At 39.1% G+C, this 15,669-nt stretch overlaps 1 protein-coding gene across 4 annotated transcripts in view; it reads right to left on the bottom strand.

Annotated features, from left to right (window-relative positions):
- Positions 1-12,436: 12,436 nt before the first annotated feature.
- The window catches only part of DIAPH3 (diaphanous related formin 3), a gene marked incomplete at its 5' end in the record, with an annotated part of 496,633 nt that continues 493,400 nt past the window's right edge, over positions 12,437-15,669 (bottom strand). For all 4 annotated transcript variants that reach the window (XM_080798921.1, XM_080798920.1, XM_080798922.1 and 1 more), the window contains one exon: positions 12,437-13,698. In XM_080798921.1, the coding sequence (XP_080655047.1) occupies positions 13,436-13,698 (263 nt within the window). In that variant the 3' untranslated portion in view covers positions 12,437-13,435. The remainder of the gene's footprint in view (positions 13,699-15,669) is intronic.

The raw sequence follows: 15,669 nt of genomic DNA, 5'->3' as shown, positions 1-15,669 counted from the left end.
TGCTGCTATGAACATTTGGGTGCACATTCCCCTTCAGATCACAAGTAGGCAGAGAGAGACTAGGAAGAAGGCTCACCACTCAGCAGAGAGCCTGATGCGGAGCTCGATCCCAGGACTCCAGGATCATGACCTGAGCCGAAGGCAGAGGCCCCAACCCACCAAGCCACCCAGGCACCCCTTCTGCCCGTTTCTTGATTGGATTATTTGTTCTTTGGGTGCTGAGTTTGATAAGTTCTTTTTTTTTTCTTTTAAATTTTTTAATTTTTTTATAAACATATAATGTATATTTATCCCCAGGGGTACAGGTCTGTGAATCGCCAGGTTTACACACTTCACAGCAATCACCATAGCACATACCCTCCCCAATGTCTATAACCTCATCCCCCTCTCCCGACCCCCCTCCCCCCAGCAACCCTCAGTTTGTTTTGTGAGATTCAGAGTCACTTATGGTTTGTCTCCCTCCCGATCCCATCTTGTTTCATTTATTCTTCTCCTACCCCCCTAACCCCCATGTTGCATCTCCACTTCCTCATATCAGGGAGATTATATGATAGTTGTCTTTCTCTGACTGACTTATTTCACTAAGCATGATACCCTCTAGTTCCATCCACGTTGTCGCAAATGCCAAGATTTCATTTCTTTTGATGGCTGCATAGTATTCCATTGTGTATATATACCCCTTCTTCTTTATCCATTCATCTGTTGATGGACATCTAGGTTCTTTATTTATTTATTTATTTATTTATTTATTTACTGTAGACATTGCTGCTATAAACATTCGGGTGCACGTGCCCCTTCGGATCACTAGGTTTGTATCCTTAGAGTAAATACCCAGTAGTGCGATTGCTGGGTCGTAGGGTAGTTCTATTTTCAATTTTTTGGGGAAACTCCATACTGTTTTCCAGAGTGGCTACACCAGCTTGCATTCCCACCAACAGTGTAGGAGGGTTCCCCTTTGTCTGCATCCTCTCCAACATCTTTCGTTTCCTGACTTGTTAATTTTAGCCTTTCTGACTGGTGTGAGGTGGTATCTCATTGTGGTTTTGATTTGTATTTCCCTGATGCCCAGTGATGTTGAGCACTTTTTCATGAGTCTGTTGGCCATCTGGATGTCTTCTTTGCAGAAATGTCTGTTCATGTCTTCGGCCCATTTCTTGATTGGATTATTTGTTCTTTGGGTGTTGAGTTTGCTAAGCTCTTTATAGATTTTGGACACTAGCCCTTTATCTGATATGTCATTTGCAAATATCTTCTCCCATTCTGTCAGTTGTCTTTTGGTTTTGTTGACTGTTTACTTTGCTGTGCAAAAGCTTTTGATCTTGATGAAATCCCAATAGTTCATTTTTGCCCTTGCTTCCCTTGCCTTTGGCGATGTTCCTTGGAAGACGTTGCTGCGGTTGAGGTCAAAGAGGTTGCTGCCTGCATTCTCCTCAAGGATTTTGATGGATTCCTTTCTCACATTGAGGTCCTTCATCCATTTTGAGTCTATTTTCGTGTGTGGTGTAAGGAAATAGTCCAATTTCATTTTTCTGCATGTGGCTGTCCAATTTTCCGAACACCATTTATTGAAGAGTCTGTCTTTTTTCCACTGGACATTCCTTCCTTCTTTGTCGAAGATTAGTTGACCATAGAATTGAGGGTCTATTTCTGGGCTCTCTATTCTGTTCCATTGATCTATGTGTCTGTTTTTGTGCCAGTACCATGCTGTCTTGATGATGACAGCTTTGTAATAGAGCTTGAAGTCCGGAATTGTGATGCCACCGACTTTGGCTTTCTTTTTCAATATTCCTTTGGCTATTCGAGGTCTTTTCTGGTTCCATATAAATTTTAGGATTATTTGTTCCATTTCTTTGAAAAAAATGGGTGGAATTTTGATAGGGATTGCATTAAATGTGTAGATTGCTTTAGGTAGCATAGACATTTTCACAATATTTATTCTTCCAATCCATGAGCATGGAATATTTTTCCATTTCTTTGTGTCTTTCTCAATTTCTTTCATGAGTACTTTATAGTTTTCTGCGTATAGATTCTTAGTCTCTTTGGTTAGATTTATTCCTAGGTATCTTATAGTTTTGGGTGCAATTGTAAATAGGATTGACTCCTTAATTTCTCTTTCTTCTGTCTTGTTGTTGGTGTAGAGAAATGCAACTGATTTCTGTGCATTGATTTTATATCCTGACACTTTAGTGAATTCCTGTACAAGTTCTAGCAGTTTTGGAGTGGAGCCTTTAGGGTTTTCCACATATAGTATCATATCATCTGCAAAGAGTGATAGTTTGACTTCTTTGCTGATTTGGATGCCTTTAATTTCTTTTTGTTGTCTGATTGCTGAGGCTAAGACTTCTAGTACTATGTTGAATAGCAGTGGTGATAACGGACATCCCTGCCGTGTTCCTGATCTTAGCAGAAAAGCTTTCAGTTTTTCTCCATTGAGAATGATATTTGCGGTGGGTTTTTCATAGATGGCTTTGATAATATTGAGGTATGTGCCCTCTGTCCCTACACTTTGAAGAGTTTCAATCAGGAAGGGATGCTGTACTTTGTCAAATGTTTTTTCAGCATCTATTGAGAGTATCATATGGTTCTTGTTCTTTCTTTTATTAATGTGTTGTAATACATTGATTGATTTGCGGATGTTGAACCAACCTTGCAGCCCTGGAATAAATTCCACTTGGTCATGGTGAATAATCCTTTTAATGTACTGTTGAATCCTATTGGCCAGTATTTTGGTGAGAATTTTCGCATCTGTGTTCATTAAGGAAATTGGTCTGTAATTCTCTTTTTTGATGGGATCCTTGTCTGGTTTTGGGATCAAGGTGATGCTGGCCTCATAGAATGAGTTTGGAAGTTTTCCTTCCATTTCTATTTTTTGGAACAGTTTCAGGAGAATAGGAATTAATTCTTCTTTAAATATTTGGTAGAATTCCCCTGGGAAGCCGTCTGGTCCTGGGCTTTTGTTTGTTTGGAGATTTTTGATGACTGTTTCAATCGCCTTACTGGTTATGGGTCTGTTCAGGCTTTCTATTTCTTCCTGGTTCAGTTGTGGTAGTTTATGCATCTCTAGGAATGAATCCATTTTTTCCAGATTGTCAAATTTGTTGGCATGAAGTTGCTCATAGTATGTTCTTATAATTGTTTGTATTTCTTTGGTGTTGGTTGTGATCTCTCCTCTTTCATTCATGATTTTATTTATTTGGGTCCTTTCTCTTTTCTTTTTGATAAGTCTGGCCAGGGGTTTATCAATCTTATTAATTCTTTCCAAGAACCACCTCCTAGTTTCGTTGATTTGTTCTATTGTTTTTTTAGTTTCTATTTCATTGATTTCTGCTCTGATCTTTATGACTTCTCTTCTCCTGCTGGGTTTAGGCTTTCTTTGTTGTTCTTTCTCCAGCTCCTTTAGGTGTAGGGTTAGGTTGTGTATTTGAGACCTTTCTTGTTTCTTGAGAAAGGCTTGTACAACTATATATTTTCCTCTCAGTACTGCCTTTGCTGTGTCCCACAGATTTTGAGCCGTTGTGTTTTCATTATCATTTGTTTCCATGAATTTTTTCAATTCTTCTTTAATTTCCTGGTTGACCCATTCATTCTTTAGAAGGATGCTGTTTAGTCTCCATGTATTTGGGTTCTTTCCTTTTTCTTTCTTTCTTTCTTTCTTTTTTTTTTTTAAGATATTATTTATTTATTGACAGAGAGAGAGATCACAAGTAGGCAGCGAGACAGGCAGAGAGAGAGGGGAAGCAGGCTCACCGCTGAGCAGAGAGCCCGATGCGGGACTCGATCCCAGAACCCTGAGATCATGACCTGAGCTGAAGGCAGAGGCTTAACCCACTGAGCCACTCAGGCGCCCCTGTATTTGGGTTCTTTCCAAATTTCCTCTTGTGATTGAGTTCTAGCTTCAGAGCATTGTGGTCTGAAAATATGCACGGAATGATCCCAATCTTTTGATACCGGTTGAGACCTGATTTATGACCCAGGATGTGGTCTATTCTGGAGAATGTTCCATGTGCACTAGGGAAGAATGTGTATTCTGTTGCTTTGGGATGAAATGTTCTGAATATATCTGTGATGTCCATCTGGTCCAGTGTGTCATTTAAGGCCTTTATTTCCTTGTTGATCTTTTGCTAGGATGATCTGTCAATTTTAGTGAGGGGTGTGTTAAAGTCCCCTACTATTGTTGTATTATTGTTGATGTGTTTCTTTGATGTTGTTATTAATTGGTTTATATAGTTGGCTGCTCCCACGTTAGGGGCATAGATATTTAAAATTGTTAGATCTTCTTGTTGGACACACCCTTTGAGTATGATATAGTGTCCTTCCTCATCTCTTATTATAGTCTTTGGCTTAAAATCTAATTGATCTGATATTAGGATTGCCACCCCAGCTTTCTTCTGACGTCCATTAGCATGGTAAATTGTTTTCCACCCCCTCACTTTAAATCTGGAGGCTAGAATCTTGAGAATCATTATTCTGAACTCTAGATCTGACATATTACCAATGTATGTATTGATTAGGTCTCTAGCTTTCGGTACTGCCTTTTGTTCTTTTTTTTGTGGTGAGTTTTTCTGCCTTGTCATTTTGTCCAGATAAGAGTATATGAAGGAGCAAATAAAATACTGAAAGGGTGGCAAAGACCCCAGAAAAATGCACTTTAACCAAACCAGAAGTGACCCCAAATCGTGGGGGGGAGAAAGGGGATAAAAAGAAGTTCAGAAAAAAAAAAAAGTAAAAAAGGAAAAAATAAGGAAAAAGTATAAAAAAGAAAATATATATATATTAGATAAACTAGTTTAAAAATGTTAAAAAAGAAAAGGGTAAAAGTTAAAAAAATTAGCAGAAGAAAAAAAAATAAAATAAAATAAAAATTAAATTAACCACAAGACTAAATAATCATGAGGAGAAAGCCATGAGTTCCATGCTTTGCTTTCTCTACCTCTGGAATTCTGCTGCTGTCCTTGGTAGGTGAACTTGGTCTTGGCTGGATTTCTTGTTGATCTTCTGGGGGAGGGGCCTGTTGTAGTGATTCTCAAGTGTCTGTGCCTGAGGCGGAATTGCACCGCCCTTACCAGGGGCTGGGCTAAGTAATCTGCTCAGGTTTGCTTTCGGGAGCTTTTGTTCCCTGAACACTTTCTGTAGAGTTCTGGAGGACGGGAATGAAAATGGCGGCCTCCCAGTCTCCGGCCTGGAGGATCTGAGAGCTCAGGGCCCCACTCCTCAGTGCGTCCTCAGAGAAAAGATCCCAATCACTCCTGTCTCCCTGGCCGCGCTCCGGGCTCACCCAGCCTGCGACCCGTTCAAGGTAACCCTGAGATGAGAGCTCACTCCTCGGCTCTGTCTCTGTAGCCGGCTTCACCTAATACCTGCGAGCTCTGCGACATTCAGACATCCCCAATCCTTCTGTGACCCTGCGGGACCTAGCGCCATGCTGGCCCTGCATGGGCTTCACCCCGGTTTAGCCTCTGGAGCAATGTCCCTCAGTGGAGCAGACTTTTAAAAGTCCTGATTTAGAGCTCCGTTGTTCCGCCGCTTGCTGGGAGCTGGCCCCTCCCCCCGCGGTCTATCTTCCTGTCGCTTTGGATTCACTTCTCCGCCGGTTCTACCTTTCAGAAAGTGGTTGATTTTCTGTTTCTGGAATTGCTGTTCTTCTTCTCTTCGATCTCTTGTTGGAATTCTAGGTGTCTGGAATGGTTTGATAGACTATCTAGCTGATCTCCTGCTACCTGATGTAGTCTCAGCCTGCTACTTCTTCCCCATCTTGACTCCTCCCCTCTGATAAGTTCTTTATAGATTTTGGATACCAGCCCTTTATCTGATGATACGTCATTTGCAAATATCTTCTCCCATTCTGTCAGTTGTCTTTTGGTTTTGTTGACTGTTTCCTTTGCTGTGCAAAAGCTTTTGATCTTGATGAAGTCCCAATACTTCATTTTTGACCTTGCTTCCCTTGCCTTTGGCGATGTTTCCTAGAAGAAGTTGCTGCGGCTGAGGTCGAAGAGGTTGCTGCCTGTGTTCTCAAGGATTTTGATTGATTCTTGTCTCACACTGAGGTCTGTCATTCATTTTGAGTCTTTTTGTGTGTGTGGTGTAAGTAAATGGCCCAGTTTCATTCTTCTGCATGTGGCTGTCCAATTTTCCCAGCACCATTTGTTGAAGAGACTTTTTTCCATTGGACATTATTTCCTGCTTTGTCGAAGATTAGTTGACCATAGAGTTGAGGGTCCATTTCTGGGCTCTCTATTCTGTTCCATTGATCTATGTGTCTGTTTTTGTGCCAATACCATACTGTCCTGATGATTACTGCTTTGTAATAGAGCTTGAAGTCTGGAATTGTGATGCTGCCAGCTTTGGTTTTCTTTTTCAACAATCCTCTGGCTATTCGAGGTCTTTTCTGGTTCCATATAAATTTTAGGATTATTTGTTCCATTTCTTTGAAAAGTGATGGTATTTTAATAGGGATTGCATTAAATGCGTAGATTGCTTTAGGTAGCATAGATATTTTCACAATATTGTTCTTCCAATCCATGAGCATGGGAAGTTTTTCCATTTCTTTGTGTCTTCCTCAATTTCTTTCATGAGTATTTTATAGCTTTCTGAGTACAGATTCTTTGCCACTTTGGTTAGGTTTATTCCTAAGTATTTTAATGGTTTTGGGTGCAATTGTAAATGGGATCGACTCCTTAATTTCTCTCTATTGTACTGTTGGTATATAGAAATGCAACTGGTTTCTGTGCATTGACTTTATATCCTGACATTCACTGAATTCCTGTGAGTTCCAGAAGTTTTGGAGTGGAGTCTTTTGGGTTTTCCACATAAAGTGTATTATCATCTGCAAAAAGTGAAAGCTTGACTACTTTGCTGATTTACATACTATTTATTTATTTACTTATTTATTTATTTATTTTTGTTGTCTGATGAGACTAGGACTTCTAGTACTATGTTGAAAAGTAGTGGTGATGGTGGGTATCATTGCTGTGTCCCTGATCTTAGGGGAAAAGCTCTCTGTTTTTCCCCATTTGAGAATGATATTCGTTGTGGATTTTTCATAGATGGCTTTGATGATATTGAGGTATGTATCCTCTATGCCTACACTGTGAAGAGTTTTTATCAAGAAAGGATGCTGTATTTTGTCACATGCTTTACCAGCATCTATTGAGAGTCTCATATGGTTCTCCTTCTTTCTTTTATTAATGTATCACATTGATTGATGTTGAACCAACCTTGCAACCCAGAAATAAATCCCACTTGGTCTTGGTGAATAATCCTTTTAATGTACTGTTGGATCCTATTGGCTAGTATTTTGGTGAGAATTTTTGCATCTGTGTTCATCAAGGACATCGGTACTTCTTTTTGATGGGGTCTTTGTCTGATTTTGGGATCAAGGTAATGCTGGCCTCATAAAATAAGTTTGGAAGTTTTCCTTCCATTTCTATTTCTTGGAACAGTTTCAGGAGAACAGGTATTACTTCTTGTTTTAATGTTTGGTAGAATTCCCCTGGGAAGCCATCTGGCCCTGGGTTCTTGTTTTTTGGGAGATTTTTGATGAATGCTTCAATCTCCTTATTGGTTATGGGTCTGCTCAGGTTTTCTATTTCCTCCTGCTTCAGTTTTGGTAGTTTATATGTCTCTAGGAATACATCCATTTCTTCCAGATTGTCAAATTTGCTGGCGTGTAGTTGCTCATAGTATGTTCTTATAATTGTTTGTATTTCTTTGGTGTTAGTTGTGATCTCTCCTCTTTCTTTAATGATTTCATTTATTTGGGTCCTTTCTCTTCTCTTTTTGATAAGTCTGGCCAGGGGTTTATCAGTCTTATTAATTCTTTCAAAGAACCGGCTCCTAGTTTCGTTGATTTGTTCTACTGTTCTCTTTGTTTCTATTTCATTGATTTCTGCTCTGATCTTTATTATTTCTCTTCTCCTGCTGGGTTTAGGCTTTCTTTGCTGTTTTTTCTCCAGCTCCTTTAGGTCTAGGGTTAGGTTGTATAGTTGAGATCTTTCTTGTTTCTTGAAAAAGGCTTGTGGTGTTATATACTTTGCTCTCAGGACCACCTTTGCTGTGTCCCAAAGATTTTGAACAGTTGTGTTTTCATGAATTTTTTCAATTCTTCTTTAATTTCCTGGTTGACCCATTCATTCTTTAGTAGGATGCTCTTTAGCCTCCATGTATTTGAGTTCTTTCCAACTTTCCTCTTGTGATTGAGTTCTAGTTTCAAAGCATTGTGGTCTGAAAATATGCAGGGAATGATCCCAATCTTTTGGTACTGGTTGAGACCTGATTTGTGACCCAGGGTGTGATCTATTCTGGAGAATGTTCCATGTGCACTAGAGAAGAATGTGTATTCTGTTGTTTCGGGAAGGTATGTTCTAAATATATCTGGGATGTCCATCTGGTCCAGTGTTTCATTTAAAGCCTTTATTTTCTTGTTGATCTTTTTCTTAGATGATCTGTCCATTTCAGTGAGGGGAATGTTAAAGTCCCCTACTATTACTGTATTATTGTTGATGTGTTCTTTGATTTTGTTATTAATTGGTTTATATAATTGGCTGCTCCCATATTAGGGGCATAGATATTGAAAATTGTTAGATCTTCTTGTTGGACAGACCCTTTAAGTATGATATATGTCTTTCCTCATCTCTTATTATAGTCTTTGGCTTAAAATCTAATTGATCAAAGGATTGCCATCCCAGCTTTGTTTTGAAGTCCATTAGCTAGGTAAATTGTTTTCCACCCCCTCACTTTAAATCTGGAGGTGTCTTTGCGTCTAAAATGAGTTTCTTTTAGAGAGCATATCGATGGGTCTTGGTTGTTTTTTGTTTGTTTGTTTGTTTGTTTTCCATCCATTCTGATACCCTGTGTCTTTTGATTGGAGGCATTAAGCATATGTACATTCAGGGTAACTATTGAAAGATATGAATTTGGTGCCAATGTACTGCCTGTATGGTGACTGTTACTGTATATTGTCTCTGTTCCTTTCTGGTCTATTACTTTTAAGCTCTCTCTTTGCTTAGGGGACCACTTTCAACCTTTCCCGTAGGGCTGGTTTGGTGTTTGCAAATTCTTCTAGTTTTTGTTTGTCCTAGAAGCTTTTTATCACTCCTTCTATTTTCAGTGACAGCCTAGCTGGATATAGTATTCTTGGCTGTGTAATTTTCTTTTAGTGCTCTGAATATATCATTGCACCGTCCTTTCTGGCCTGCCAGGTCTCTGTCGATAGGTCTGCTGCCACTCTAATATTTCTACCATTCTATGTTACAGACTTTTTGTCTCGACCTGCTTTCAAGATGTTCTCTTTGTCACTAAGACTTGTAAGTTCTACTATTAGAGGACAGGGTGTGGACCTATTTTTATTGGTTTTGAGGGGGGATTTTCTGTGCCTCCTAGATTTTGATGCTTATTCCTTTTGCCATATTAGGGAAATCCTCTACCATAATTTGCTCCAATATGCTTTCTGCCCCCCTCTCTCTTTCTTCTTCTGGGATCCCAATTATTCTAATATTGTTTCATCTTATGGTATCACTTATCTCTCCAATTCTCCCCTTGAGGTCCAGTAGTTGTTTGTCTCTCTTTTTCTCAGCTTCTTTATTCTCCATCATTTGGTCTTCTATCTCACTAATTCTCTCTTCTGCCTCATTTATCCTAGCAGTAGGAGCCTCTGTTTTTTATTGCACCTCATTAATAGCTTTTTTGATTTCAACATGATTAGACTTTAGTTCTTTTATTTCTCCAGAAAGGGATTTCTCCAGAAAGTGATTCTCTAGTCTCTTCCATGCTTTTTTCAAGCCTAGCTTGCACCTTGATAATTGTCATTCTATACTCCAGTTCTGCCATATTACTAATGTCCGTATTGATTAGGTTTTATGGGGAGATTTGGATTCAGTTTTGAAATGCCATCCAGTCTTGTGGTTCTTTGGCAACATCATATGTTTTTGCTAAAGTGTAACTCTTAGAGCAAAATGGCATCAGAGTTTGGCACTAGTACACATTTTAAGAACACTCTTGTCTGGCAAGGACAGGTAACAACTACTTTTAACAATTAACTAGACAAAACTGAGTATTGTTACACTGCCAGATTTCAATTGATGGACTGCAAGAATTTTAATAATTAATGTGAAGAGAAAGAATATGAATGCCCCTTTATGAGTTTCAATCAAATTAGCTGTTTATTTTTTAGGACCTGTTACTTTCCAAAAGTTACATAGTCACACAAAAGTAGCCATGAAATATGCTCCCAACCCACCTGTGGTTACCCATAAAGGAGAGTTTAATGTGATGAAATATAGCATAGATATAGCCTAAATGATTGTTTTTAACTATCAGTGTTTTTGATATAAAGTATTGAAATATCTACTTCTTCATATAAACTTTGATATAGTTTTTTGAATATTTAAATGTTAACAAAGGACATACATGCATACAGGGTAGTACACTCCCTGCCTCCACTTCTGGTTTAACTTTCCATGCTTTCAGTTATTTGTGGTTCAATAATAATCTGGAAGCAGAGGATCCTCCTTCTGACATAAGATCAGAGGTGAATAGCAGGCTCACACTATGTCTGTGTCCTTCCCCTCACTTCAAATCATCAGGGAGGCATTTTATCATCTCACATCACAACAAGAAGGATAAGTATAGTACACTATGATTACACTCAGATTTTTTTAAAGATTTACTTGAGAAAGAGTGAGGGAGAGTGAGTGGGGGGAGGGCAGAGGGAGAGAAACTCAAGCAGACTCTGCTGAGCATGAAGCCTGACATGGGGTTCAATCTCATAGCTCTGAGCCAAAATCAAGAGTTAGATGCTCAACTGATGGGGCCACCCAGGTGCCCCTATGTTAAGATATTTTGATAGAGGCTACATTCATGTAACTTTTATTATAGCATATTATTCTATTATTAGTTATTGCTGTTAATCTCTTGCTGTGCCTGATTTAGAAATTAAACTTTGTATATGAAAAAGCACAATATATATAGGGTTTGGTATTATGTGCGATTTTAGGCATCCCCTGGGGGGTTTGTCTTTGAATCTATCCCCTGAAGATGATGGGGGGGTGGTGGGGAGAGATGGGATGTGCTTTATGATTAGATTGCTTCCCTTATTTTTTAAATCATTTCAATTATTTGACTCGGAAAACTTATTAGCAGGTCCTTGCTTTTGGACAACTCAGTGATCACTTAGCTTTCTGTGTGTTTTTGCCAAATTCTCTACACTGACCAGAGAGGGGTTGAGAACCTATTTGGGGTTTGTCACTGGCCTGGGTGGAACATCTTCATCACAGGTGCTGAGCTGTGTTTTCGCTTCAAGTTGACCTGCTAATTCAAATGAATAGACTGTTTGCTTGAAAACATGAAATTGTATCTCAGTGTCTGCCCTCCAATGAAAAGTCATCACTATAGTTCCCAGCTACAGTTGGCTAAAGGAATATTAAGAGTTTTTCATAAAACCCTAATCGTACCTTCCCACCCATTGTTGAAGGCACATTTATCAGTGAAATCTCTGCAGAAGCACTTGACTGTTTCTTGGTTGGCTCTTACCGCTGTGAACTCTTTAGCTGTGGAGAGGAAAATAAAAAACATGGTCCCCTATTCAGGCCTGCTCAGACTCCTGTCTGTGATGGTGAGAGAGTGGGCTGCTAAGCTGCAGGAGGCCAGCCCCCGCCGGTGCTCTGCTAGCTTCGGGCTCCTGGTCCTCCTGCTAGATGGTTGTCCTTCGGCTCCTGCAGACAGATGCTCTGGGGCCTGACGGCTCCGGCGTAGGCCTGGCCTGCATTTCTCTGCCCCGGGGGTCTGTGTCATCTTCACTTCCCTTTACTTGCCAGGCTGCTGCTCCCGAGTGACTGCTCCCTGGCCCCAAGTTTCTGGAGTGTTTACCTGCCACCCGGTATGTCCAAACTATCTGGTTGGATTTCAGCTTTGTCTCTGAAAAGCCCCAGTCTTTGCGGAATCACTTGAAGAACTGACAGTCAGCATTCTTTTATTTAGCTTCTTTTCTTGTCATTAGGGTCCTGTCTGCTAAAATGTGTCAATGTCCTTCCCCTTTCTGAGTTTGAGGATTTGTTCTCAGGAAAATATGCATTTTGTCCTCCAGTTGCAATTCCTGTTTCAGCAATGCATAGGAGAACCATTTCTTCCTACACAGGCTGTGGATAGCACCATTCCCCAATGTCTGTAAATGGGGCCTGGTTCATAGTTCTAATTAATTAACTTTATTAACTTGGAGCTGAAAGGAGGTGGCAACTTAAACAAGGAAATAAAAAGCAGTGGACCTCACAGACTGGTTCCACATAACTGCTTTTTAACTGAAGGTAAAAGAGCAGTCATTTACTTACTGCACATAATAAAGCCAAATAGATGCTTAGATAGACAGCAGAGCACAGTCAAGTTACAGCTTATCCACAGAATATGCTAACTGCAAAAAAAAAAAAAAAAACACCCAATTTTTTTTCACTTAGTGCAAGTAGCAAGTTTTATTTTCTTGACTATAGAATTAAGAGTTAATGTGATGCCCCAAATGAGGTAAAATTGCAACATTTACATAGGAAAACCTTCCTTGACACACTTTAGATCTTTGTTAAACTTATTGATTGTCAGATCAAAGAAACTGCAATTTCAAGTTTGTTCACAGAAAAAAAAATCTGTTACTTGGGAAGTTTCAAAATGGCAATTCTATCCCAGAGTCACAATTACCAAGGGAAAAATTCTCTCTCAGTTCAGACTTTGGGCAGCACTGTAATATCATATATATCCTCTTGATACAGAAGCAGGTGTGTTTTACAAAAAGTGCATACATTCTTAGTACATCATTTTTGGATATGTGCCCAATGGCCTTATAGTCTCTTACAGGGTCTAATGAACACGAATTCAACAATGATAGCAACGAGCTTACATGCATTTCCTCACAGCTCTCTTACATTCCATTTTATGTTTCTGATGCTATGTTATAGCTTGAAGATCCAATGAAAGAGAAGCTTGGACCCATATAAACAACACGCATGGGATATATATATATATACACACATATATGTACATACATATATGTATATATATCAAGAGTTGACACCGATGATTTGAGATTCATTAATGCTGAAAACAGTACAGTAAAAACTACAGTGACTTAGAAAAATGGTATTTTCTTCAGGACACATTGCTGAACACATGGCCACCTACCTGTTTTCTAAAGCATTATGTATAATTTCACCACCAAATATAGAACACATGAATACCAGGAGACAAGAAAAGCATTAAAACCCATTACCATCTTGAATAAGCCAAGACCTCAAGTACATAGAAAAAGCACTGCAATCATGTTATTTAGCTTTATTTTTCTAATATAGACCATAATTTAAACTATATAAAGTCACCTATATAAAAAGCAATTTTTTTCAAGTGGTATCGCTTAGAGCATGGTTTTATATTTGGCTTAATCATTTTTTACCAGTTTAATTTATAAAGCTCGTAATCTTGCCAGCAGGGCTTCAACTTCGGGAACAGATTCGTTTTTAGAAACAGAGCCAAGAAGTTCCATTTCCTTTCTTCTGTTGCTTTCTACATTACAGGCTTCCTTCTTCTCAACTGCCTTGATCCTCCCCGTAGACGTATGAGTGTCTAGATTATAATTAAGCTCCTTGGCGACTGGAGTCCTCGTTGAGTTGCAATTGATATTGTAGTGTGAACGTGACCCTTCTGTCAAATGCACTTTCTGGTTCTCTACAGTAAGGAAGAGAGAAACAGAAACTTATCACTGTGATAGGAAGGACTATGCACATTATGAAACATTAATTTAGAATAATTATTCTCAAGTCCTCTTAAAATATTCAGAGAAAGGTAGGTTGGAAATAAATACATGTAGTTTAAGAATAAAGTATAAATAGACAACCCTTTCCTTAGCACCCATGCTGTTGTCCTTCTGATCTCTGCTCAAATGCTCTACTAAGCAGTGAGGCCTTCTAGGACCATTCAGCAGAAAGAGCACCACCCCTTTCCATCACACATTTACTCCTCTTCATAGAACTCCTAACTACCAGACACATCATATACCTGTTTACTGGTCCACGGTCTGTCTTTTTACTAGGATGTGAGCTCCAAGATGACAGGGACATTGTTCTAAATACCATTTTAATGTCGGGGCCTAAAATGGCCCTGGGGCAAAGTGGTGCTCCATATGTACTGGGTAAGGAAATCCTCTCCATACTCTAGGACCCAAGATATACGTTAGCTGGAATAATAATGAGATTTTTTTTTTCCCCTAAACCTAAAACAGAAAGGAAAATTTTTTACTAGGTTTTTAAAAACTCCATGATTTCCTTCAAAAGTAATACTGCATTTGGCAGGCAAATTAAACCTTCCTAGCAAATTAAAACTATGGCCTATTCCATCAAATATACACACATATATTCACAGACTTGTATACATATGCACACATGTATTCTTTTATTGATAAGTGACACTGAGCCCGGTGTGGAAGGCTGGAAGGGGAGAGTCACAATAGCTCAGGACTGATGGCTCTGACTGATTGACTTTCACAGGGAATGCTGGATTTTCTTTTAATTAACTGACTGGCCTATCGCACAACCTTATGAGTTATTAGACCTCCAGCTGTTAAAATACAGACACCCTCAATATTCATGTAACCTTGAACAGGGCTTGAAAATGGCTTCAACAAACTTGACATGACATTTAAAGTTTTTTGGTTATTCGCTGAGAGATGTTCCATTATCCCAATAGTAATGACTTTGGAGCACAAGCAGTCACTCATGACAGTGTGTTTTATGTGAGTGCTGAAAATTCCAACCGAAAACAGCTTGTACATTAAAAGGTGGCTGCTGAAGATATTTACTGCCCTGTCATTTCCTGACCAGGGGCTTCCAGTGATGGATGAGTATTTTACACACTTTCCTGGACAATCTCAACAAATTTTAGAAGTATGATCACCTTTTAGCTGTTGGAAGAAAATAAATACAGTTTTCCTATCACCTCCTCTATCAGGTGGCCAATTGTTACTCAAAAATCAAAATCTAACAGAGCACTGTTTTCTTAGAGCTGTTTATGCTTTATAATTTATAATGTACATATTGTGTTTGCATTAAAGAGGACAGAGGTCATAGTATTCCTGCAGTTCGCATGACTGTGCAAATTTATTATTATTTCTCTTTTATAGTATCCACCCACCTGTCCCCAGAATGTCTGAGAACTGCATTTGTAGCTAAGTGGAAATCTTTGGTCAGCTTACTGCTCCTTTCCCTCAGATGTTCCTGTCTTTTCTTGTCATTTGATTTCTGGTAAACAACATTATCAGGAGGATGCCGCCAATGAAGTCGCTGGTATTCTGATGCTGGGCAACTCTAGCTTCAGTTGTGATGGCAAAGATGACACTAAGTTGACTGAAATATGGGTGCATCATAGACACAAAGTATTCCATACCTTCTCTGGCTATGAATGGTTCAAGCCCAATTCCATATGTGGCAAAATGAAAAAAAGAGCATGGGATTTTGAGGATTGAAATCCACACTTCTGCTTGGCTTTAGCAAGTTAAACTTTGTGTCTTAGGTTCTAATAATCAACATCAAAGAGTAGCTGTGAGAATTAATGCAACCAATGTGGGCAACACTAGCTTCAAGATACTTGTTTTCCACTTCCAGAAAAGTTGCTGCTGCTGCCTTTTTTTTTTTTTTTTAAAGA

Source organism: Martes martes (genome assembly GCF_963455335.1).
Source record: "Martes martes genome assembly, chromosome: 3".
Classification (NCBI taxonomy): Eukaryota; Metazoa; Chordata; class Mammalia; order Carnivora; family Mustelidae; genus Martes; species Martes martes.
The sequence above is the reverse complement of the archived record's forward strand: the minus strand, read 5'-3'. Positions and strand labels throughout refer to the sequence as shown.